General features: G+C 41.4%; 1 protein-coding gene across 2 annotated transcripts in view; it reads left to right on the top strand.

Annotated features, from left to right (window-relative positions):
- ARSB (arylsulfatase B) overlaps positions 1 to 27,152 on the top strand; it is a 186,247-nt gene that overhangs the window by 96,715 nt on the left and 62,380 nt on the right. For both annotated transcript variants that reach the window (XM_079916968.1, XM_079916967.1), the window contains exon 6: positions 18,454 to 18,524. In XM_079916968.1, the coding sequence (XP_079773094.1) occupies positions 18,454 to 18,524 (71 nt within the window). The remainder of the gene's footprint in view (positions 1 to 18,453; positions 18,525 to 27,152) is intronic.

The raw sequence follows: 27,152 nt of genomic DNA, 5'->3' as shown, positions 1-27,152 counted from the left end.
GTTTTTTGTGTCTGTCCCCAGTGGCTAAGGTTGGTTCAGTGGGTTGTGTCGGCTTCCTGGTGGAGGGTACTAGTGCCTGTGTTCTGGTGGATGAGGCTGGATCTTGTCTTTCTGGTGGGCAGGTCCACGTCTGGTGGTGTGTTTTGGGGTGTCTGTAGACTTATTATGATTTGGGGCAGCCTCTCTGCTAATCGGTGGGGTTGTGTTCCTGTCTTGCTAGTTGTTTGGCATAGGATGTCCAGCACTGTAGCTTGCTGGTCGTTGAGTGAAGCTGGGTGTTGGTGTTGAGATGGAGATCTCTCGGAGATTTTTGCTGTTTGATATTATGTGCAGCTGGGAGGCCTCTTGTGGACCAGTGTCCTGAAGTTGGCTCTCCCACCTCAGAGGCACAGCACTGACTCCTGGCTGCAGCACCAAGAGCCTTTCATCCACAGGGCTCCTTAATTTGGGATGATTCGTTGACTATTCAGGTATTCCACAGATGCAGGGTATATCAAGTTGATTGTGGAGCTTTAATCCGCTGCTTCTGAGGCTGCTGGGAGAGATTTCCCTTTCTCTTCTTTGTTCTCACAGCTCCCAGGGGCTCAGCTTTGGATTTGGCCCCGCCTGCGCCGGAGGGCGTCTGTTCTTTGCTCAGACAGGACGGGGTTAAAGGAGCCGCTGATTCGGAGGCTCTGGCTCACTCAGGCCCGGGGGGTAGGGAGGGTCACGGAGTGTGGGGCGGGCCTGCAGCGGCAGAGGCCGGCGTGACGTTGCAGCCTGAGGCGCGCCGTGCGTTCTCCCGGGGGAGTTGTCCCTGGATCCCGGGACCCTGGCAGTGGTGGGCTGCACAGGCTCCCCGGAAGGGTGTGTGGCTAGTGACCTGTGTTCGCACACAGGCCTCCTGGTGGCGGCAGCAGCGGCCTTAGCGTCTCATGTCTGTCTCTGGGCTCCGCACTTTTAGCCGCGGCTCGCGCCCATCCCTGGAGCTCTCTCAAGCAGCGTTCTTAATCGCCTCTCCTCGTGCACCAGGAAACAAAGAGGGACGTAAAAGTCTCTTGCCTCTTCGGCAGGTTCAGACTTTTCCCCGGACTCTCTCCCGGCTAGCCGCGGTGCACTAACGCCCTGCAGGCTGTGTTCACGCCGCCAACCTCAGTCCTCTCCCGGCGCTCCGACAAAAGCCGGAGCCTCAGCTCCCAGTCCCGCCCGCCCCGGCGGGCGAGCAGACAAGCCTCTCGGCTGGTGAGTTCCGGTCGGCCCGATCCTCTGCGCTGGAATCTGTCCGCTTTGCCCTCCGCACCCCTGTTGCTGTGCTCTCCTCCGCGGCTCCCAAGCTCCCCCACTCCGCCTCCCGAAGTCTCTACCCGCGAAGGGGCTTCCTAGTGTGTGGACACTTTTCCTCCTTCACAGCTCTCTCCCGCTGGTGCAGGACCCGTCCCTATCCTTTTGTCTCTGTTTAGTTTTTTCTTTTGCCCTAACCAGGTACGTGGGGGGTTCCTTGCCTTTTGGGAGGTCTGAGGTCTTCTGCCAGCGTTCAGTAGGTGCTCCGTAGGAGTTGTTCCACGCGTAGATGTATTTCTGGTGTATCTGTGGGGAGGAAGGTGATCTCCAGGTCTGTGTCTTTATTCCTGTCTTACCCCTAGGTTCTTCATGACATTTTTTTTTCTTAAATTCCATATATATGTGTTAGCATACGGTATTTGTCTTTCTCTTTCTGACTTACTTTACTCTGTATGACAGACTCTAGGTCCATCCACCTCATTACAAATAGCTCAGTTTTGTTTCTTTTTATGGCTGAGTAATATTCCATTGTATATATGTGCCACATCTTCTTTATCCATTCATCCGATGATGGGCACTTAGGTTGTTTCCATCTCCGGGCTATTGTAAATAGAGCTGCAATGAACATTTTGGTACATGACTCTTTTTGAATTATGGTTTTCTCAGGGTATATGCCCAGTAGTGGGATTGCTGGGTCATATGGTAGTTCAATTTGTAGTTTTTTAAGGAACCTCCATACTGTTCCCCATAGTGGCTGTACCAATTCACATTCCCACCAGCAGTGCAAGAGTGTTCCCTTTCCTCCACACCCTCTCCAGCATTTATTGTTTCTAGATTTTTTGATGATGGCCATTCTGACTGGTGTGAGATGATATCTCATTGTAGTTTTGATTTGCGTTTCTCTAATGATTAATGATGTTGAGCATTCTTTCATGTGTTTGTTGGCAGTCTGTATATCTTCTTTGGAGAAATGTCTATTTAGGTCTTCTGCCCATTTTTGGATTGGGTTGTTTGTTTTTTTGTTATTGAGCTGCATGAGCTGCTTATAAATTTTGGAGATTAATCCTTTGTCAATTGCTTCATTTGCAAATATTTTCTCCCATTCTGAGGGTTGTCTTTTGGTCTCGTTTATGGTTTCCTTTGCTGTGCAAAAGCTTTGAAGTTTCATTAGGTCCCATTTGTTTGTTTTTGTTTTTATTTCCATTTCTCTAGGAGGTGGGTCAAAAAGGATCTTGCTGTGATTTATGTCATAGAGTGTTCTGCCTATCTTTTCCTCTAAGAGTTTCATAGTTTCTGGCCTTACATTTAGGTCTTTAATCCGTTTTGAGCTTATTTTTGTGTGTGGTGTTAGAGAAGAATCAACATTGTGAAAATGACTCTACTACCCAAAGCAATCTACAGATTCAGTGCAATCCCTATCAAACTACCACTGGCATTTTTCACAGAACTAGAACAAAAAATTTCACAATTTATATGGAAACACAAAAGACCCCGAATAGCCAAAGCAATCTTGAGAACAAAAAACGGAGCTGGAGGAATCAGGCTCCCTGACTTCAGACTATACTACAAAGCTACAGTAATCAAGACAGTATGGTAGTGGCACAAAAAACAGAAATATAGATCAATGGAACAGGATAGAAAGCCCAGAGATAAACCCATGCACATATGGTCACGTTATCTTTGATAAAGGAGGCAGGAATGTACAGTGGAGAAAGGACAGCCTCTTCAATAAGTGGTGCTGGGAAGGCTGGACAGCTACATGTAAAAGAATGAGATTAGATCACTCTGTAACACCATTCACAAAAATAAGCTCAAAATGGATTAAAGACCTAAATGTAAGGCCAGACACTATCAAACTCTTAGAGGAAAACGTAGGCAGAACACTCTATGACATAAACCACAGTTTTATTTTTAGTTCTATTATTTCTACTTTGTCAGAGCATATAATATATAATGCTGTTCTTCTATCCTTGTCCACAAGTTTGTTTTTGTCAGATCTATAATAATATATTCTGTGCTAACCACTTGTCCATTTCTAAAGTGTTCTCAATTATCTCTTAGTTGGAGGAATTCATTCTTTAATAGATTTCTCAGGATTCTTTGAATTTTTGCCCATATATTAAAACCATTCCTACAATTTTGATAATAGCAAAGCAGTTCAACTGATATAAAATCCTTGTCTCATACTTTCCCTTCCTTGAGTTTCTAGAAAATGTTACCCCACTGTATACTTGTTTTGTATGTTGCTGTTGATAAATTTAATGTTACCCTGATCTTCTTTCTTTTTTTTTTATACATTTATTTACTTTATTTATTTATTTTTGGCTGCATTGGGTCTTCATTGCTGCACGCAGGCTTTCTATAGTTGCGGTGAGCAGGGGCTAATCTTCGTTGCACTGTGTGGGCTTCTCATTGCGGTGGCTTCTTTTGTTGCGGAACACGGGCTCTAGGTGCCTGGGCTTCAGTAGTTGTGACACATGGGCTCAGTAGTTGTGGCTCGCAGGCTGCAGGCTCAGTAGTTGTGGCACACAGGCGTAGTTGCTCCCCAGCATGTGGGATCTTCCCAGACCAGGTTTCTGGAGGTCTGAAAGATTTTTATTATCACTATTATTATTTAAAATCTAAGACTTTTTTACTAGATATGTCTCAAAAGTGACCAAACTGGGTCAGGTTCCCAGATGCACAGTAGGGTACACTCAGGCCTTTTATTTCAGAGTTTATTTTAATTATAGATTTAAATTGACATTCCATTGTGTTTCTTTTTCAGGGACTCCAATTACAGATATTATTAAACCTTGTTTGCATATCTTTTGCTTCTTTCAATTCCTTTCTGATCATTTTTACTTCTTTTTTTCCCTTATTTTGAATTAATTAGCTTTTCTCTTTTCATTTTCATTCTCTGTATGCTTTCATATACTTCTAGTTATATATAATGGCCCTTCATTTCTGAGATTTTGTTTTTTCTTTCAGTTTCTTCCCCTAGTTTGGTGTCTGAGTTTTTAAATGTTTAATTCATGGTAACTTTTTTTAATATCAGCATTTGCTGATTTAGTTATATTTAATTCATGCTGAAATATTATGTAAATATTTTCTTCTGCTTTGTGACTTTTTTCCCATATGGGAGAATATTTTCATTTGTCAAAATTTTGAATTCTCATTTGCTATTTTTTAAAATTTCTATGGTAATTTTGTTTAGATGCTGAGCTCTTTTTGTCATGTTTATGTATATTAGCTTTTCCTGGACTCACAATAGCAGGTGATCTGTGGGGGTGGGGTTTGGACAGTTTAATTTATTTCTTAGTTCAAGAGCCCCTTCTTATGTTGCTCCAGTGAAGTACAGTTTCTTTAGTAATGCTGCCACTTTCTTTCTGGTCCACCTTCTTATGATTCTATGATAGATACTATGTCATTATGGGAGGACCATGATCTTTTGCCTCTGCCTCCTTTCCCTTTACCATCCATCTTCCAGAAGACACCTGTTCTTCAACTGCCTCTCTCAGAATTGGCACCTGCCCGGGACTGCCACTCTGATCCTGCACATTTTCCAAGCCACTTCCTTATGACTCCCCGGTAGCCAGTCATCCAGTCCACCAGGTACCAGATCTTTGGTCACTCAGGGTGGGGCCCTCTTTCTGGGTTTATTTAATCAGATATGATCTAAGTCCCTTCCCCTCTTGTACCCTGCACCCTTTTTGGCATGATCCCAGCCTGACTCTTCCCTAGGGTGGGCACTGGCACTGACCCTTCAGATCTTAGATGGTTATTTCCTCATGTCCATCCAGGTTTAAATATGTTCTCTCTCCTGCTTATGTTGTAGGCTTGGGTGTTGGGTGACTTTACTTTCTTTCCTTTTCAGTACATTTTTTAAGGGAAGCGGGTGGAGAGATTCAAATGTAGATGGCCACCATTATTCTATGGAAATCTGGAAATTCACATGTTCTTCAGCTTTTGCTCCAGTGTAAGAAAAACAGCACTAGAAACTGGAGATGGAGCATTATAAAAATGGCTTATGCAATAAAGATGGTAGGGAACACCAACCAGTAGCCCTGCATTCAAAGTCTATTTGTGTAGTCACTGCAGTCAAGTAGATATACATATATATATATTTTTAAGTGAAAGCAAAATGTTTCCTACTGTATAGCACAGGGAATTATACATAATATTTTGTAATAACCTGAACTGGAATATATATATATATATATATATATATATATATATATATATATGACTGAATCACTGTGCTGTACACCTGAAACTAACATGATATTGTAAATCAACTATACTTCAATTTTAAAAAAAAGGAAAAAAATGTTTAAGGAATGATGTTGTTTTTTTGATTCCCTACTTCACCCTTGTTGACAAAAGAGCTTCTACGCTGTGTCCATAGTTATGTAGTGCTCTGAGGGTTGTTTCAGACATTTTCTGTCTGGCTGCATCACATTCTCGAATGTGACACATCTGTCTAGTTTCTTCTGTTTCCCCCCAGGTTGGTCTGGTGTTTGCTGTCTGGAGGGACATAGAGAAGGAAGAAACCGGCAGTGAGAGAGGAAAGGCATGATGGGCTACCTCTGGAAGACAGCTAAGAGGAGATCACTGCCCACTTTTGGTTTAGTGCGGCTCCTGAGTTCTATAGCTAGAGGCAGACAAAGTGAATCCATCTTTTTCGATTTTCTTTCGGACTGGGTTTTGATTCTTATGTTAGAATCCAAGAATATGTTGTTAATCTCTTCAGCATTGACATTAGTGAAAATCCCCTCAAGACTTTGGCATCTAGTCTTCTCTTTAGTTTCCAATACTGTTGCCAGTTTTCATCTTTTTGTAATTCTTCACAGATATTATAATGGAAATTGGAAAAAAGGCACATTAGGTTCTGCTGATTTGCCCTGATACTAACCCAGAAGTTCTACCAATTATTTTTTAGTGATGAATAGGAAAAGATTGTAATAAGGGCATGATTCAGTTATTAATAATATTACATATTTCTCAAGCAGCCTACTTTAAACATTTAATGATTCCTTAATAAAAATGTACATGAAAAATTTCTCTCCTCATATAAAACTCTTACATCAGATCAATTTAAGTTACGTATTTCCTCACCAAATTTAGTCAAAAGTTTATAATTTCCATGGCTAAACACTTTATTCACGGTAATGTTTGCATGTTAAAATGACTTTTGAAGGAGCATGGAATTCACACAAACCCAATGTCACCTTCACCCACATAACAAAGAAAATAAGTCCTGTGGGGAATTTCACTAGTGTAATGGTTGAAAATGTGAAGTCTGTGGTTAGATCTGGTTCAAATCCTGCCTCTTCCCTTTATTACTTGTATGATCTTTACAACTCTTAAGTATCAGTTTCCTCATGCGTAGGATGTAACATTAGTGATGCCCACCTCATAGGCACTTGTGTGAAGATGTACTGAAAGAATATGCATGAGACACTTAGCACAGTGCCTGGAACATAGTAGCAACTCAGTAGCGTGAGGGGAAGATGATAAGGATGATGATGATGATGGTGCTTACAAAAGGTAAACAGGGTGGATGTTACTCTGTGGGTGTTTCTTGAATTTTTTAGTCAGTAACTTTTTTTTTTCAAAATTTCATCTCAGGAAATATTGCCATGGCTACTTCTGTTTCTAAAAATTTGATACTACCTTCCAGGGTGTGTCTTTTTTTATGACAGATGGTCAGCAGCTAGTGGTAAAAGAAGTGCGGAGTATCATAGTACTTCATTTATTTATGGGAAATGTTTTACTGCCCCACCCTTCAACTAGTTGGAAAATGAAAGTCAAAAATTGGAAACTCTATTTATAAATGGACAGTGCTGTGATCTCAGTGTCTGAAACTGTAGACTTTTAGAAAATATTTGTAGCATATTGGAAACTAGTTACTGATCAGTGCATCCTTGCCCCCCGTTTTTAAAAAACTAACCCAGAAAACGTGGAATTTGGGTAAATTAAAATTGAATACTGAAATGGCATCAGAGACAATTAACTGTGTATCATTTTATGTAAGTCTTTAAGAGAAGAGGATGGAGAAAAATGATCAACTGTTTTGTTAATAGAGGCATTTGAAGTGAATGGAGATATTTGTTAATTCAGCCTTAAAAATAAGCTGAACAGGGACTTCCCTGGTGGCGCAGTGGTTAAGAATCCGCCTGCCAATGCAGGGGACACGGGTTCAAGCCCTTGTCCGGGAAGATCCCACATACCGCGGAGCAACTAAGCCTGTGCACCACAACTACTGAGCCTGCGCTCTAGAGCCTGTGAGCCACAACTACTGAGGCTGCATGCCACAACTACTGAAGCCTGTGCGCCTAGAGCCCATGCTCTGCAACAAAGAGAAGCCACCACAATGAGAAGCCCGCGCACCGCAACCAAGAGTAGCCCCCACTCGCTGCAACTAGAGAAAACCCATGCGCAGCAACGAAGACCCAACACAGCCAAAAATAAATAATTTTTAAAAAAAGAAAAAAGAAGCTGAATGAATGGAAACATTATACATTTTAAAAGATACTGAGGCCATGTCTACATTTGACCAAGGAGGCAGTTTAGCATAGTGGTTAGGAGTGGAGAATTCAGGAGTTTGCCTGAGTTCCAAACCCAATTCTGTCACCTGCTCAAATAGGTTATCTTGGAAGTCACTCACCTGCTCTGTGCCAAGGTGTGTCTACATCATAATGTTGAGGATTAAGTGAGATAGTACATGCAAAACATTTGAAATGGTGTGTGGTACATAATAAATGCTCTCTAAATTGTAGCTACTATTATTCTAACTAGCTTGGCCAAAACAAACACTCCCCCCCCCTACTTATTACTCCAGTTTGGTTGTTATGAACGTGCATGAGACAAGCCCATTTCACTGGTTTAGAGGTAGGTCTCTGCATTAAGTGGTCAATGTGAACATCTTACAGTTCTTTTTTGTTGCATAATTCTTACCACCATGGTTCTCACTGCCATGACCATTAATGTTTGCCAGGGCGGGTAGTGAACACTGCAGGAAGGAAGGGTCTCTGAACGGTCCCCTAGGTGCCTACGTTAAAGAAGCTGATTAGAGGGCTCTGCTTCATTCCTATCAGCCTGGAGCCCAGACTTTTGCCCTAATAAAAACACCCATTACCTTGCCATAGTAAAACCAGGGCATTTCGTGAACTTGTGTGATTATTGAAAAATCATTTTCCGTGAACATCATCAGTCATGATTTAGATATTGACATTTTGCAAGTGGAATCAACAGTCTAATGAAGAGAATATTGCTCATACAGCTAAACTATACCATATGCTTAATCCAAAAAATAGGGGAAATTCATAGATAACAGATTGCAGTGTATCTTTTTTATGTGCAGTTCGTGAGTGGACTGTGTGACTTGGCTGTATTTGGTGCTGATACTTTTCTAAAAAGAGACCCTCACATGGAAGAGAATATCGTAATACATCTTGGAAATTAAAGTTATAGCTACACCAGTGTATTTCATAAGGGGAACTCTTGCCAGCAAGAGGGATAGATAGGAATATTAATGTTTCATTTTATCTACATATTATTCTTGTATCTGTATCTAGGTTATAGTCTTGTATCCGTGATTATATTCTTTCCATGTTTACAGAGTCAGGATCCGAATTTTGCAGCAAAAGGTGTTGTCTTTGTTTTTAAGCTATTAGCTTATTTAGCACTTAGTATATAGCCCAAGCACTTTATATATGTTTCCCCATTTAATTCTCATAACAACACTGTATGTAGGTGGTTTTTATCCACCTTCTGCTAGAGAGAAAAACAAGGCTCAAGTTTATATAACCTTGTGGAGTTGAGATGCAGACCCTGAAAGGTTATGCTCTTAAAGACAGCGCAGGGCTGCATGTGAGGGAGTGAGGCCTTTGGAATTGGTGGGAAAAATGACCATAAACTGTTGAAGCAATTGACATTGTCCACTTTCTAGTGCTTCAGTTGTGTGGAAATGAAACTTTGGAACAGTATGATATACAAAAGAATCATGAAATGCCACAATAATTGTAGCATTACCTGTAAATATATAGATACATATAGAAGATAAAAGTTAGCACACTATAGTATAGCAATAATCAATCCCATGAACATTTTATGAGCTTCATGAGGCCACTATTCTACAAGATTGTGATGATCACAAAGTTGATATTGCTGAAAAGTGTTATGAATATAGAAAACACACTTTTTTTTTCTCTCTAGCTCACTTTGGTACACACACCTTTGAGGAAGAAATTGGATCACCTGCTAAAAGTTCGTGTTCAAGGTACTTATACAGGGACATTGAATGTAGGAAGTTGTCAATAGATTTCTTAAGGTATTTTCTGGCGCACTGACTTCCTTTCAAGAGGAAGTCATTATCGTTGTATATGGACTCATTACATAAGCACCCGAAAAGCTTAGCACCCATCTTTTGCTCTACAGAAAAAAAAAAATCAAGAATTTAGAACATACAATCAAATATGGTGACCTTATATAACAAGGCTTGAAATTAGCAATCCTCATCCTAAGAAGTGTGTTAGGATCAGCTGCATTTGTGTGTGTGTGTGTTTGTTATTGAAGTACAGTTGCTGTACAGTATTATATAAGTTACAAGTGTATACTATAGTGATTCACAATTTTTAAAGGTTATACTCCATTTATGGTCATTATAAAATATTGGCTATATATTGTTGTACAATATATCCTTATAGCGTATTTTATACATAATAGTTTGTACCTCTTAATCCCCTACCCCTGTATTGCCCCTCCCCGCTTCCCTCTCCCCACTGGTAGCTGCTAATTTGTTCTCTGTATCTGTCAGTCCACTCCTTTTTTGTTATATTCACTAGTGTGTTGTATTTTTTTTATTCTCTAATTGAAGTATAGTTGATTTACAATGTTGTGTTAGTTTCTAGTGTACAGCAAAGTGATTCAGTTATATATCTATCTATAGAGAGATAGATAGATTTTCTTTTTTAGATTATTTTCCATTATAGGTTATTACAAGATAATTGCATGTAGTTCCCTGTGCTATACAGTAGGACCTTATTATTTATCTATTTTATATATAGTAGTTTGTATCTGATAATCCGAAACTCCTAATTGATCCTTTCCTACATATTTCCCCTTTGGTAACCATAAATTTGTTTTCTACAAATGTCTGTGAGTCTGTTTCTGTTTTGTATATAGATTCATTTATATAATTTTTTAGATTCCACAAATAAGTGATATGAGATATTTGTCTTTCTCTGTCTTACTTCACTTAGTATGATAATCTCGTATGTTAGTATCTTAGTATGATAATCTCCATCCATGTTGCTGCAAATGGCATTATCATTTTATGGCTGAGTAATATTCTATTGTGAAATATATATATATATGTGCATATATGTCACATTATATAAATATGATATGTATACTACATCTTCTTTACCCATTCATCCATCAGTGGACATTTAGGTTGCTTCCATGTCTTGGCTATTGTAAATAGTGCTGCTATGAACATTGGACTGCTATCTTTTCGAATCAGAGTTTTCATCTTTTCAGTATATATGCCCAAGAGTGGGATTGCTGGATCATATGACAACTCTGTTTTTAGTTTTTTAAGGAACCTCCGTACTGTTTTCCATAGTGGCTGCAACAATTTACATTCTAACCAACAGTGTAGGAGGGTTCCCTTTTCTCCACACCCGCTCCAGCATTTATTATTTGTAGACTTTTTAATGATGGCCATTCTGACCAGTGTGATGTGATGCCTCATTGTGGTTTTGATTTGTATTTCTCTGATAACTAGCAAAGTTGAGCATCTTCAATATGCCTATCGGCCATTTGTATGTCTTCTGTGGAGAAATGTCTATTTAGATCTTGTGCCATTGTTTGATTGGGTTGTTTGGGTTTTTTGTTATTGAATTATATATTGAGTTTGTATATTTTGGAAATTAAGCCCTTATTGGTTGCATCATTTGCAAATAGTTTCTCCCATAATGTAGGTAGTCTTTTCATTTTGCTGATGGTTTCCTTTGCTGTGCAAATGCTTATAAGTTTGATTAGGTCCCATTTGTTTCTTTTTGTTTTTATTTTTATTGCCTTGAGAGACTGACCTAAGAAAACATTGGTACGATTTATGTCAGAAAATGTTTTGCCTATATTCTCTTCTAGGAGTTTTATGGTGTCATGTCTTGTATTTAAATCTTTAAGCCATTTTGTGTTTATTTTTGTCTGTGATGTGAGGGAGTGTTCTAACTTCATTGATTTACATGCAGCCGTCCAGCTTTCCCAACACCGCTTGCTGAAGTGTTGCATTTTTTAAGATTCCATATAGAAGTGATATCATACAGTGTTTGTCTTTCTCTGTCTGACTCTTTTCACTTAGCATAATACCCTCCAAGTCCATCCATGTTGTTGCAAATGGCAAAATGTCATTCTTTTTTAGGGCTGAATAGTATTCCATTACATTTATACACACCACATCTTCTTTATCCATTCATCTGTTGGTGGTTAATTGCTGCTGTCAACATTGGGTGTATGTATCATTTTGAATTAGTATTTTTTTGATATATATCCAGGAATGGAATTGCTGGGTCGTATGGTACTTCTATTTTTAGTTTTTTGAGAAACCTCCATACTGTTTTCCACAGTGGCTGCACCAATTTACATTCCCACCAAAAGTGTATGAGGGTTCCCTTTTCTTCACATCCTCACCAACATTCGTTATTTGTGTTCTTTTCGATGATAGCCATTCTGACAGGTGTGAAGTGTTATCTCGTTGTGGTTTTCATTTGCATTTCCTTGATGATTAGTGATGTTGAGTATCTTTTAATGTGCTTGTTGGCCATCTGCATTTCTCTTTGGACAAATGTCTATTCAGTTCTTCTGCCCATTTTTAAATCCGGAGAATCAGCTGCATTTTTGACAAGGATGCCAAGATAGTTCAATTGGGAAGAAGAATCTTTTCAGTAAATGTTACTGGGATAACTAGATATTCACATGCAAAAGAATGCAGTTGGATTCCTACCTCACAGAATACACAAAAATTAACTTAAAATGGATCATAGACATAAATGTAAGAGCTAAAGGCATAGCAATCTTAGAAGAAAGCATAAGGGTAAATCTCTATGGCTTCGCATTAGGCAGGTATTTCTTAGATAAAATACCAAAAGCAACAAAAGAAAAAATAGTTAAGCTGTACTAAACCAAAATTTTAAACTTTTTTTCTGCAAATGATACTATTAAGAAAGCAAAACACAACCCACAGAATCAGAGAAAATATTAACGAATCATATATCTGATACAGGATTTGCATGCAGAATATATTAAGAATTCTTGCAACTCATCCAAAGAAGTTATACACATGGTCAATATGCACATGAAAAGGAAAATGTAAATCAAAACCACAATGAGATACCACTTTGTATCAGTTAGGATGGCTATAATAAAAAAGATAGACATCCGTAAGGGTCACTAATAAGAGGATGTGGGGAAATGGGAATACTCATACATAGCTGGTTAGAGTGTAAAATTAGCAGGTCCTTAAAAGTTTAAATGTAAAGTTACCATAATCATATGGTAACTCCTAGGTATATACCTAAAAGAAATGAAAACAAGTGTCCATACAAAAACTTATATATAAATATTCATAATAGCCAAAAAATGTAGAAACAACTCAAATGTCCATCAAATGAGTAGATAAAGAAAATGTGATACATCCATACAATAACATTCAGCCATATAAAGGAATTAAGTATTGATACATGCTATAAAATAGATACACCTTGAAAACATTATGAATTGTATAGTTTGTAAGTTATATTTCAGTGAAGCTAATTTGACAAAAATCAGCTTGGGTACTTTTATAAATCTTTATGCCTAGGCTGAACGTAGATCAACGAGATCACTCTCTTATGGTGGAACTCAAGCATCAGTATTTTATTTTATTTTTTTTTGCGGTACGCGGGCCTCTCACTGTTGTGGCCTCTCCTGTTGCGGAGCACAGGCTCCGGACGCACAGGCTCAGCGGCCATGGCTCACGGGCCCAGCCACTCCGCGGCATGTGGGATCTTCCCAGACCGGGGCACAAACCCGTGTCCCCTGCATCGGCAGGCGGACTCTCAACCACTGTGCCACCAGGGAAGCCCAGCATCAGTATTTTTTAAAGCTTCCCAGGTGATGGCATTGTGTAGCCAAGGTTGAGACTCATTGCTCTAAAATTAGCTCTAATCTAAATGAGTTTCTGATTTAGGAAACTCCAGAAGAGTTCAGATCCGAGGTAAGAAGACTCTAGATTTCCCCATCTTGCTACTCAGAGTGTGGTCTTCAGACCAGCAACATCAGTATCACTTGGGAACCTGTTAAAAATGTAGATTCCTGGGCTCCCCTCACCCCCCCGGGCTCTGTAAATCAGAATCCACAGTTTAATGAGATCCCCAAGTGATCTATATTTTGAGAAGCACTGCTCCAGGTCAGTGGTTCTCAATCTTGGCTGAATGTTGAAATCATCTGGGAGTTCAAAAAAAATATTGACATCTGGGTTCCACCCCCAGTGATGCTTCTGGTGTGAGGTACAGCATCTGTATTTTAGAGGTTCCTCAGGTGATTCTAATGTGAGACAAAGAGAGAATAACTGATGTAAACATACTGTTTGGGGGACATTTAATGGTGAAAGAAGAAAAGATAGTTAAAAATAAAATTTATGGGCTTCCCTGGTGGCGCAGTGGTTGAGAGTCTGCCTGCCAATGCAGGGGACATGGGTTCGTGCCCCGGTCCGGGAAGATCCCACATGCCGCAGAGCAGCTGTGCCCGTGAGCCATAGCCGCTGAGCCTGCGCATCCAGAGCCTGTGCTCCACAACGGGAGAGGCCACAACAGTGAGAGGCCCGCGTACCGCAAAGAAAAATAATAATAATAAAATAAAATTTATTTATTTAGTTTTTGACATAAAGGTAGAGGAACATGCATAAGCAAGTGGAAATTATTGATGACAAAAATTTGCAGAGGTGTGGGGAAGGAACGGGAGTACAGCAACAGTAGGGAAGGTTTACCCTAAAAAGATACAAAAAAAGAAAAAAAATGATCAAGCATTTTCCCCTCCAGGTACAGGAGTGTGATCTTTTATATGATTATTAAAGACTACTCAAATTTAAGTGGCCAATGGTTTGTGAGGGTTTTTTTTAAGGACATTTTATTTATTTGTTTGTTTGTTTATTTATGGCTGCATTGGGTCTTCATTGCTGCACACGGGCTTTCTCTAGTTGTGGCGAGCGGGAGCTAATCTTTGTTGCGGTGCACAGACTTCTCATTGCGGTGGCTTCTCTTGTGGAGCACGGGCAGGCAGGCTTCAGTAGTTGCAGCACATGTGCTCAGTAGTTGAGCACGCAGGCTCAGTAGTTGTGGTGCACAGGCTTAGTTGCTTCGCAGCATGTGGGATCTTCCTGGACCAGGGCTCGAACCCGTGTCCCCTGCATTGACAGGCGGATTCTCAACCACTGTGCCACCAGGGAAGCCCCTGTGAGTTCTTAAGGGAAGACTGTTTTTAAACTGCACTGGAAAATATGTGGCTACTTCTGAACTTACCTTTCTTTTAATATATATATAAAAAAAGAGTGTTTATTAATCCAGTGGTAGATATTCCTTCCCAATAACCAGAGTACCAGTGTCCCAATATCGGTGTCCAGTTTCTCAGTTCTGGGGAAATTGAATTCCTACAGACGGTGGGAGCTGAGCTGAGTCGGGGGTGTTCTTCCTGGGTGTGTCATTTGGGCCTGAAGGATTCCCCTCACCAACAATGGGCCTCACCTTGTAATGACCAGTGCCTCTCTACCCGTAACTGGTCTTTGCAGAATCACTTTAAATACTCTAAAGTATTCCCTAGGCAAAGTTATGAAGCTTTGCAGAGCGGGTCTTTGCGATCTCTCATTTCATCCCGCACCCTCCCCATCCCTCCCACCAGCCTTATTCTGCACATATTCTTCTCCAGGTGACTTGGGTCCACTTCTCTGTTCCAGCATCACTATACTATGCCCTTGTCTCCACTGAAATTCGCCACATGGAGTTGATGTGTGTAGTGTGTGTGCGCGTTTAAGTGCTTTAGTGAGTCTCTGCTAACTTGGTGCGTAACTATTAAAGGAAACCCACAGTCTCTTCTCCCTTCTTTCCTTCTCCCTCTTCTTCTTCCTCCTCATCTCCCTTTTCTCCCTCCCTCCTTTCTCCCTAACATCTCCCTCTCTTTCCTCTTATTCCCTCCATCTCAGGCACTGAGGTTCTGAACCCTTTACCAAAATGAAAAGAAGTGACTTAAGTGGTGAGACATGAGAACCCAGTGACCCTAAAACCATTACTGTTTTTGCTAAACGCAAGCCTGATCTTAAACATACAGGGAAATTTCTACACTCCTGAGAGGGAAATTACATGATCAGTTATTATCAGTATGAGATGGCACATATGTGGGTAGCATGCAATTAAATTCCAAAATTCAACTAATGCATTTAAATACTGCAGAACTACCTTGTAGTTCTGGATAGTTTTCCTGTCTTTAAACTCCCAAACTCTGTAAAATATCTGAGTTTTCTCTTTGTTATACTTTTTAATGTCTTTATGGAAGCATAGAAATTTTTACAAGTTCTATACTTTAAAAAAGCTTAAAATTTTCCTGATTACAGTAATAATGCATGCTAGTTATATAAAGCACTGTAGAAAATAAAAGTCTTTTGTAGTTCACCCCACCCATCCCCCTATCCCAGCTAACAGTTGGGTGTATATTTTTCCATATTTCCATTATTACCATCTTCCCTTCCCACGTATGTATGCCTCTTTTAAAAAAATTCACCTGGAAATATTTCTAAAATCCATCACTTTCCAAAGGACTAGTTCCAGGGAATTGGTACATGACCTTGTCTAGGGATTTTAGTAACTTTTAACATTTTGATGGGGAGTAACCCAAGATTTATGATACTTTATTCAGTTCCCTTAAATGTACATTTGGTTTTCTTGATTTATTTAATAACTTGGAGTCCCTAGGGTGTATGGTTATTGTTTTAATCACTTGTCTTCTATTGTATTTCCTTGGCATATATCTCCAACCACATCCTTGTCAAAATATTCTGATTCGTACATTTTAAAAAGTAGCATCACAGCGTACTTAGGAAGGTTGGTTGGCTTTTGTTTTTTTCGTCATGATTTGTATCATGATGATTCTGCCTGTGATGATTTTTCCCAGCAAATAATTCATCACTGGGATTACTCACAACCTTTAGTGTTCAAAATTCATCTCATCTTATTAAGTTCCCTTATTTTGCAATATCTGTGGCTCTTCTGAATAATGAAAAATGAAATAAATGAATAATATACAGATAAACTTTCTTTAAAAGTTATTAGAAAAATATGTTTTATTTAACCATGCCTAATACTTTGGGGGTATTCCAGTGAGCTCTGCTTTTAAAGATGAGAAATTTTGGGGCTCCTCCTTCTTTCTTGCCTTTTTTTGGATTGAATGAATTTTGTTTTGTTCTTCTGTGGTCCAGAAAAGTCCTATCTTTGTTTTTAAAATTTTAACATGCAAATTTTACTTAGCTAAATCTAAATTTAATGAACAGCTTTACCCTCTTCCAAACAATACAAAGACTTTAAAATGCTTTCATTCTGATTTCCCCTCCTGACTTACTTGCTCTTTTTATCATCCAGGTTTTAGCTCTGTTTGCTTGTTTTTAACCCTACAAATTAGACACCATCATCATCATTCTGTTAAGATTTTCTCACATTCACCATTTTCTTTGCTCATCATCCCTACTTGCATTCAGAGCTTCCAGGATCAAACCCTAGTTCCTGTCATTTTGGACTGGTTGACAGTCTCATGGTACACAGGTAGTTAGTTAAATGCCTCAGGAAGAAAATGAGGAATCCAGGGAAATATTGCCCCCCCACCCACATAGTGCTGCCCCCAGGCCTAGAGGCATCCCTGCATATTTCCCTCTCACTGTCTAGTTAGTGGGTTTTATGGAATAGAGAGGGAAAAGGAAATCTTTTAGAATTCTAAAGTTAAACATATTCACTTTAAAGGACTGTCACTTATTCTGAGATTGTATTCATCCTACCTTTTGTTGCTATTAAAATTACCTTTATTTTATGGTAATGGTAGTTGAAAGTTTTTTGGTTTTGTCTTTAATTCACGAATTTTGTTTTAACATTTCCTTACTTGGCAAATACAACGCTGCCAATCGTAATCCAGATTTTTTGAAAATTTATGGGTCCTTGAAATCCCAAGCCACTGCTGTAGACAACTAGCTGTGCATTTGGGGTGTGGACATCGAACCACCTGAAAACACGTCCTCTTATTTTCAGGGGCCTTATTGGTTATTCCCATGTGGACAAATCCTATGGTGTTAATGGTACTTTGCAACCTTTTATTGGATTATCAAGTAGTCCAACGATTGAAGTTATATCTAACAACTTCTTCCATAAGGCTGAGTCTATACTAGCAAAATGACATGGGGGCCTCATGCACACCCGGCATACATCTGGTGGTGTTTATGCTCCCAATTTTTAAAAAACACCCACTACCCATTGTGTGGCCAGTAACTTACCATGGGCCTTTCTCATTTGTAACATGAGGGCGTTTGACTAACTGATCTCCAAGTTCTTTTCAACAGTAATGTAGGTCGTGATTGTATTTGCACATACAGTTTTTAAAAATCTTAAAGAAGTATAACTATTTCACATGTAGTTGTATTACATGCAAGTTTCGCGTTGTACATTTAGACGTGGAAGACATTCGTTTTTCTCACGCAGGCTAATATTTAAAGGGCATGTCGCATCTGTGATATGGGCGCCGCCATCTCGGCAGGTGCTCTTTCTTCATTTCCCTGTGAGTGTTCAGCATGAAGTCTACACTGGATGACTTGAGTTCTCATTTCACTGCTGTAACGAATGGTCCTGTTTAAGTACAGCCAGATTATTTACTGCAGAGGGTCACAGGACTCATTTTTTAATTGTCACGTGCTTGACCTTAAAGTTGTTACGTAAACATTCAGTCATTGTGACAATACAGACAAGTGATGACTGCTTGAAGATGCACAACCACACATTTTGGAGGCCTCTGAATGCATGACCAAGTTGTTAACTGCCAGGTTTGTTATTTCCTGTAAATATGAGGAAAGGAAGTTTTAAAATCATTGATACCCATTTGAGAAAGGAAATTAACATTTTCTAAAAAATTCTTTTCTAGTGAAGGAAGCCCGTCCCCCAGAATGGAGCTGCTGCACAATATCGATCCAAACTTTGTAGATGTTTCACCATGTGAGTACCTTGTTTATTGCTACTAATTTAAATACTGTTGGCTCACAAAGACAGTTTTATTACCTAGTGTCTCTCTAGCCTAATTCTCTTTCTCCACTTGAGTTTGCTATAAAGGTAAACAGTTCTCCATGGTACCTGTTGTTCCAATCTCACTGTGGCTTTGGTGCCACAAAGGGTGAGTGCTGCTGAATGGCTTATATGACCTTATAAGCCATTTCCCTCTCCATGACTCAGTTTTCCCATCTATAAAAGGAGAACCCATGGGATCTCTGAGCCTCCTTCTAACTGTAAATGTCATGCTGTTGTTGCCCTGTTCTTACCTGAGAGTGTCAGAGCCTCCTTCTAGAAAACTCAAGGTCAAATAAGCCACCGCATCATCTGATCAGGCTGGTCAGGTGCTGCCCAGACCTGCTGGGTCTCATAAACCCATGATTTCCCTGGCAAGGCTGCAATTTAGCTTGACTCTGCCTACTGCCTAAATTAACCCATAGGGAACCCTATTAATTCCTGCAGAGAAAGAGGCCATGTGGTGCTTTCACATCCCCACAGGTTGTAATAGTCCTATATAAATACGATGCTAGTGGCCCTGATGCCCCTACGTCATGAGTTTGGGCCTGGAAAACCTTAACTATTAGCCCCTTTGCCCAGGTTCCATCATAAGGCCTCATCGAGAGACTGTCTGCAGAAAACAGTGCTCTTATACTCCCTGCATTCACTTGAGTGCTCACGTCCCCTCCATTTAGACATACTGCTACCCCATCATTCAGGCTCTCCTTACTCTTTTATGCTCTCCAATCTGTGTTACAACCTGCCTTAAGATTCCCCCTTCTGGAGAATGACCCCCAGTAATTCTGAGTGTGTCTTCGGGCATCTGAGGTCCAGCTCACCTCGCCAGCCTCACTCCAGGCCCTCCTTGCCGTCTTCTTGCCCTACTAGCCACTTGCCATTTCCAAGCATGCAGATCGTCATACTTAGGTCTTGAACATACTTTTCCCTATGGCTGAAACACCTTTCCCTGCCTCTCCACAATTTTTCCTCATCCCTTAAAACTCAGCACAAATGTCCCACCTCTGTGAATGCTTTCCAGAAGCCCTGGAAGAAGCCGTACTCCTTCCTCTGTGCACCCCTTCGTATGTATCTCTGTAGAGTGTTCACCAAATTCTCCTGTATGTGCCTGCATTTCCCACCAAGCCGAGAGCTCCGGATATCAGGGTCTATGTCATATTTATCTTTACATCCTCGTAAGTTAACACAAACACCCGGCACTGGGTAGGTACTCAGTGATGATTACTTAATGACTGAACGGACAGTTGGAGGAGAGTTGAAATGGAATAAAGACCACCTAGAATCACTAGACCTGGAAAGGAAAGTGCCCTGAGATAGGTAGGAATGGCTACAGGATGGAGAAATTTCTATTTTTATTGGAGTAAACAGACGTCAGTGAGAGAGGCAAGGGTAGTAATATGTCCGATGTGGTAGCCACGAGCCCTGTGTGACTACTTAGCACTTGAAATATGGCTAATTGTGGATCAAGATGTGCTGTGAGTATGCGCACATCCGATTTTGAAGACTGAGTGTGAAAAATATAAAACATATATACATTTATTACTTGTTGAAGTGGCAATACTTTGGATATATTGAGTTTAAATATATTGATCCCAATTTCATCTGTTTCCTTTTCCTTTTTTAATGTGCTTAATAGAAAATTTAAAATCACATGTGTAATTTGCATTGCATGTCTATTGGTCTAGAAGAATTGTTCTAGAAAATGCTTGGAAATGATTTGATCAGCTGTGTGAGGATCACAGACCTATGATTAGTTACTGTGGAGCCACGTCGATCGTTTAAACTTTTCTCTGCCCCAGCACACCTAGGGATATGATACATTCCAGTCTGTAACCGGCTCACTGCAGAAGTGATTGCTAACCAGGAGCCAGTCATATCAGAAGCCCTCAGGGTGGCCAGAAGGGAGGCAGGAATGCTTTTTACAGCTTCTGAGTAATTTAATGCACTGCAAAGCCCTGCGTAACCTCCAGGGATGCGCTGAACGTGCCTGCCCACATTACAGTGGTTTTAAGCTGTCCTCATCCACTAAGTTCCATCTACAGGTGAAAAGCCTTAAGCCCCCTTCACTCACTAAGCTGCATTTTGTCATGGCATCCGAAATGGGAGCTTGAGAACTATACGCCCATAGTGACCATAGTGCCGCTTGCCGCGGGCTTCTTAGCATAACCTGCTGTGATTTCTGCGTCCCCTCAAGTGCCTCTAGCAAAGTAATAGCACGGGCAGAAAGTTTCACCAGTGTAAGAATTGGGGCATGGAAATCAGAAGAGAGAACTGTCTTAGCCTTGCCCCTCATAGATTGTAAGGTCTTGAGCGAGTCCCTTCACTTTTCTTCCACTTAGTTTCCCATATGTTAATTGCTGGACTTACTGAGCCCCTTTGCTGCTGTCACAAATTCAGAGACACTTTCTGGCTGCCTGCTGCTCCTTCCCCCCTCCTAGGAGTCCACTCCAGGCCTTCCTGTTGGCCTTTCCTGCCAGCCTGGGGACTCTTGCTCTAACCCTGAATGTAATGAGGGAGGTTGTCAGGCCCTGCCATTGACAAAGAGCCACATTCACTGTTGGTTCACAAAAACAGGGTGTCCCCTACTGTGTGTACCTGTGGGGGGCAAGGTGCCGCCTCCTCTTATGCGTGGGCAATACGGGGGGGGGGGTGCCTTTTCTGCCCTGTTTTTATATCCATTTCACACCACTGTGTGGCAGAATTAGGAAAAAGGGGAGTTATCTTTGGGGTCCTGCACTCCAGAGGATGGTGATACAAGCCCAGTTCCTTTTCTGGGCAGTTCGTTTGTGGGGGAAAAATTAAATCCAGCTACAAGAAAATATGTATTTATAGGACAGCCAAGTCTGCATGTTATATTCACAGAATATTTTTTATGACTATAAAACATATTCTAGAGGCTGTTGTGGAATAAAATCAGAAAGCAGCCAATCTAGGGTATCAATGAAGGATTGGCAGTTATCACAGAAACAGGTCTTTGGTTTCTAACTCCAGCACTTCCCAGATGATGTGTACGTACTTATGGGAGAAGAGAGTAATATTCCACCTCCACCTTCCCCAAAGCCACTTCGTCACTTCCTCATCTGTGAGGTGAAGACTGAATTAAGTGACCTCTAAGGTCCCTTCTAGCTTCAGCATTCTATGGGTTTCTGTATACACAGGACCTCAAGGGAGCAAGCTGCTTCCTCACTTTCTCCTTTTTCACCCTGCTGGAAAAGGTGCACGTGTTAATAAGCAGTGGTGTAGCCAAAGACATGGCTGTAAATAGATGAATACACGTGATAATGTTAGGAACGTTGTAAGCACTAGAGTAATGTGAATATTATATGATTTTGCTGTTACTACATCCTGCCCACCTTTCTGATCCCCATTCTAAAACATCACTGCATCATTCCAGTTTTTCACCTGCACTGTCTCCTTTAGCTGGTCTTGTCGGCAGTGGTGGACCAATGTCTCCTCCTGTCATGAATTAGAGGAATCGATGTTAGACTTTTCCCAGGGAAGCCCTCCCTTCCAAGTAGGACCAGATCCCTCAAAATCTGGCCTCTTGGGTTTTAACATCGATATCACCTCCCTCTTATTCTAAGAGTAGAGGGCACCCGCAGAGGCCCTTCCTACTTGTGGAGTTAGGGTTTTTTCATGGCCACATACTCTTGGTAGGTTGTGGCTTGGGTACTAATAGTAAAAATATTTCCAAAAAAGACTAGTGTACACACACGTACACATACACAAACACACCCCAGAAGTCATAGAATCTCCCGTAGACGAGGAGATTCTACAATAAAGCATAAAGATGTCTCGAAGAACCATAGATCCTACCCATTGGAATGGCTACAGACAGAAAGGAAGGAATGGAGGAAGGAAAATAACAACAATTGATGGAGATGTGGAGAAACTGGAACCCTTGTGCATTGCTAGTGGGAATGTAAAATGGTATAGCTGCTATGGAAACAGTATAGCAATTCCTCAAAAAATTAAAAACAGGACTACCGTATGATCCAGCAATTCCATACCTGGATATATACCCGCAAAGAACTGAAACCAGGGACTTGAACAGCACTATTCACAATAGCCAAAAGGTGGAAGCCACCCAAATGTCCATTGACAGAGGAATGGATAAACAAAATGTGTGACATACATACAATGGAATATTATTATTCAGCCTTAAAAAGAAAGAAAATTCTAACATATGCTGCAACATGGTGAAAACTTGAGGACAGTACGGTAAATGAAATAAGCCAATCACAAAAAGACAAGTACTGTATGATTCCGCTTACAGGAGGTACGGAGAATAGTCAAATTCAGAGACAAAAAGGAACATGGTGGTTTCTAGGGATTAGGTGGAGAGGGGAACGGGAGTTGCTGCTTTTTAGTGGGTATAGAGTTTCAGTTTCACAAGATGAAAAGAGTTCTGGAGCTGGATGGTGGTGATAGTAGCACAACAATATGAATGCACTTAATGCCACTGAACGATGGTGGTTAAGACGGTAAATTTCATGTTATGTATATTTTACCCCAATTTTAAATATTAACAGTAAAGTGTAGAATCCAAAAAAAGCATAGAAACTCCATGAAGACAGGATCTGTACCCTTTTCATTTACGGCCGCATTCCCAGTGCATAGCACGAGGCCTACCATCATACGAAGTTCTCAATAAATATTTGTTAGTGATGAACAGATCAACAGGTTAAAGTCTCTGTTTTATTGTCTCTTAGACTTGAACCTAAAAGTGCCTCCAGATGGCAATTCACACTCTCCTCTTAAACCCTGAGCTCCCGTCCTACCTTTTGTGCCTAAAAAAAAAAAATAACACTCACAAGCTACTTTTTATTTTAATTAACATTATCACATACAGATATTTGAAACAATTTATTCAGCATATAAATGCCCACCCTCACCCTTCCCCTAATTGAAAATATCAGATGATGTGGCATTTTCCCTGCCCTCCTCATTCCTTTCCCCGAGACCTCCCTGATGGACAAATACATATGGACAAAGCCCCTGCCCCAGTCTCAGCTCAGCCTGACTTCCCCTCTGAGTTGAGGGCGCTGCTGCTTCTTCCTGTTCTTTGTGCTCTGTTCCCATCCCTGCCTTCCTGGAAGGCTCCCTTTCATTGTTGCATTGGTCACGGGCTCTCTCAGTGCCCCCAAATCTGGCTCTACTTTTATCTCCCCTGCCACCGGCTCCCATGGCCAGTGTCACACATGGGGGCTGTAATTGCTTTCCTGTGTGCTTTGAGGAAACTTTTTATTCATCTTCAGGGGTTTTGTTCTCAGGTGACCTTGCATGGACATGTTCTCACATAGTATCTTTTTCTTTCCTCCTTCCTTTCTAAGATCCTAAGATTTATTCTCCCCCTGTGGACGCCCCCCCGCCCCCCCCCCCCATTTCTTTAAAGTGTTTCTTTCTAGCAGGCTGACCTGACTCAGTGTCTTCCCTCAGCAGTACAGAGTGGGCTGTGGAGGAAACCTGGGCGGGAGCCTGAGGGAAGGGGACGGTACCGTTTAAGCTGATGGAATGGGAAAGGCTGAAAACATCCAACGTGGTGGGGAGCAGCTGTGATTCCAGATTAGGCTCCGAGGTCCTACAGGTGTGAATTCCACTCACCCTGATTCTGAGGCACTCCAGCTCCAAGCTCTGTGGCTCCCCTCAGTTCTAGTCAGCCTACCTCAAACCAGGAGGAGAAATGATTTCAAAGGCATTAGTTAGCCTTAGAGAAAATATATATATTCTCATCCTACAGGCCCCAGGTTTGACCTGGGCTGTTCTGAGGTAAAGATGCTACCACCTCCACCTGTGAGCACAGCTCACCTTGGAAGTCAGACGTGGCATTCTGTGAATCGTCAGAATTCTCACGTCTGTCCAATTGTGTAACGTGTACGTAGATAACCCTACACACGTGCACACGTAGAAAGCACTTAGACTCTGCTGGCAGAAGCTTGATTAGAGACGAAGGGCCCTGACAGATGTTAGCATTTTCCACACCAAAGGCCAAGTCTTCAAAGTGATTCTGTACAGCATTGCTACTATTTCATTGAAAGGGCCTCTTCTCTTTAAAGGTTATAATGGGATGTTATTTCTGCTCGTGATTACAGGGTGAAAGAACAGTCTTCGCTCCCTCCCCTCTCTCACGCGTGCATTTTCTGGGCTGAAATTGCCAGGTCCATACTCGAGATCCAAGAGTCGTCCAGGTTTGCATGCTTGGCGCTGCTCCGTGTTTCCTCTTAAGAGCAAATTCAAATCCATTCCCTGACATTAGGTTGCCATTTCTGAGATGATTCATTCAGGAGATACTGCCTGCCCACGACGTGCTAGGTACAGTTGTACGTACTGGAAATCACGTAGGCTTTAGGTTTTGTTGGAAGAGAACACAGACACAGCCCCTCACTTCCCTGCTTGATGGCTGTCAGTGGTTGCCAACTGCCTACAGCCACAGGCAGACTCCTTAGCCTGCCTCTTACAACCTCTGTCTTTCCGCCGAAGCAACCCCTCAGCACCATTGCAATGCCGTCCGCCATCTTCCTTTGCTACTCTGACCCTTCTCGGGGGCCCAGGTCACATCCCTACTGCTCCATGAAGCCCTGCCTGATTCCTCCAAACTAGAGTCCCTTGAGTTTCTCCGGAGCATCCTGAGACACTGAGCTCTTGCTTCTTCATACTGTAGTTATTTATATTCATGGAGGGCAAGGTTTCATCAGTATAGCTCTCTCGATGCCTTATGTATAGGAGATTTAGACATACTGAAAGAATGAGTGCTAATGAACTAGTCATTTAAATTCGTTATCATCCACTCATTTAATTAGAATAACTCTAGCAAGGGCTTCCCTGGTGGCGCAGTGGTTGAGAGTCCGCCTGCCGATGCAGGGGACACGGGTTCGTGCCCCGGTCCGGGAGGATCCCGCATACCGCGGAGCGACTGGGCCAGTGAGCCATGGCCTCTGAGCCTGCGCGTCTGGAGCCTGTGCTCCATAACGGGAGAGGCCACAGCAGTGAGAGGCCCGCGTACCGCAAAAAAAAAAAAAAAAAAAAAAAGAACAATAACCTTGTACATTATTTTCAAAGCATGTTCATTTCTTTCTCGGCATATTTGAGAAGTCACAACACAGGACAAATTTCTTTCAGCCTGAAATAAGATGTTGAGCAGAATTTTAGAAGTTAGGTGGGATACATGAGGCCCACCAGCCGTCAGTGAGATTGCCCGTCATTCCAGCCACTAGAAGGCACATTGGCAGTCAGTTCATCCACCCGCTTTACAATCCAGATGGAGAAACTGAGGCACCAGGTCACAAACAACTAAGAGATAACAGACCTGGAACCCGGAGCTCTCCAGGTCCAGGCCTCACATATAAGATATGATCTACTGATTTCAGGGGTCTCTTTGCTTTCTGTTCTACACTGGTTTTGATGGAAAAGTATAATCATCTCACTCAAATAACAGCATGTTGATGGAGGATTATACGTTTAAACAAGGCTGGGAAAACAGATCTCCTTGTGGCACTAACCTTGCTATTTCACATGTAACCTGACGCTGTGGGTGATGGAAGCTCCTCTTTGTAAAGCTAGTTATGGAAACCCGGTTGGTGCCTTGTAGTCATTACTTTTGAGGATGGTGGTGGGATGAGGGAGCAGGGTGTGGGGATAGGGCAGTGTAGCCTAATGGAACATACAGAGTTCCGAGGTGTCAGAAAGACCTGAATTTGAATTCCAGCTTTGACTTATTTCCTGTGAGCCGGTGGATAAGTTCTTTGAGTTATCTGTTTCATCACCTATAAATTGGAAACAGTTATAGCTATCACCTGTAAATATGTCCAGACAATAACTAACAGCCTATATCCTGGCTGCTGGATTGGAGGTGCAGTGTCTGCACTTTTTATGTTATGTATTTCTGCAGTTTTATTTTTTAGTAATGAGCACGCATTACTTCCATAATCGGGAATAAAGCCATAAAGATTTATTTCTAAAAACTAGCTTAGAGGGTTCTTATGAGATTGTAATATCTAGAAGGTTGCTGGGTTCTTAGTGAGTGGAGGTATGGGCCATACCAGAGTTCTTGGTCCCTATGCCCACCTGTCCTGGGTCAGAGAAGCTAGCATGTGACAGCATTTGTCCTCAGCTATTAGCCCTGATACACTGACTGCCTGAGTTCCATTCTTTCTATCAAATATAGGAGCTCATTTTACAGCTTGTCACAAAGTTAGCAGAATTTTGTGTCTTCTCTAGCTGCCAATATTTTTCTGTAGCAGCTCGTCAAATTTTCCTTGGTCTGGGTTGGTACATACCCTCAATCCCAGAGCCTAAACACAGATAACTTTTCTCCTTTTTAATTTTCAAAGCCTTTTATTCTGCCTCCTTCACTTTGGGGAGTACTAAATGGGTTTGGAAATGTGGCCTTTTTGATGCCGAAGGCAGTCCCACAAGCTTCGTTTCCCATCCGCCCCACTTCACACAGTGCATCTCAAGTAACATACATCAAACCTTCGTTGTTAACACTTGGTGCTGGCGTACTGGCTTTCGTCCTGAGAAAATAAATAAACCAAACCAAACCCACAGCACTTTAAAAACACT

Source organism: Stenella coeruleoalba (assembly GCF_951394435.1).
Source record: "Stenella coeruleoalba genome assembly, chromosome: 3".
Taxonomy (NCBI): domain Eukaryota; kingdom Metazoa; phylum Chordata; class Mammalia; order Artiodactyla; family Delphinidae; genus Stenella; species Stenella coeruleoalba.
This window is presented reverse-complemented; position numbering and strand designations above follow the sequence as displayed.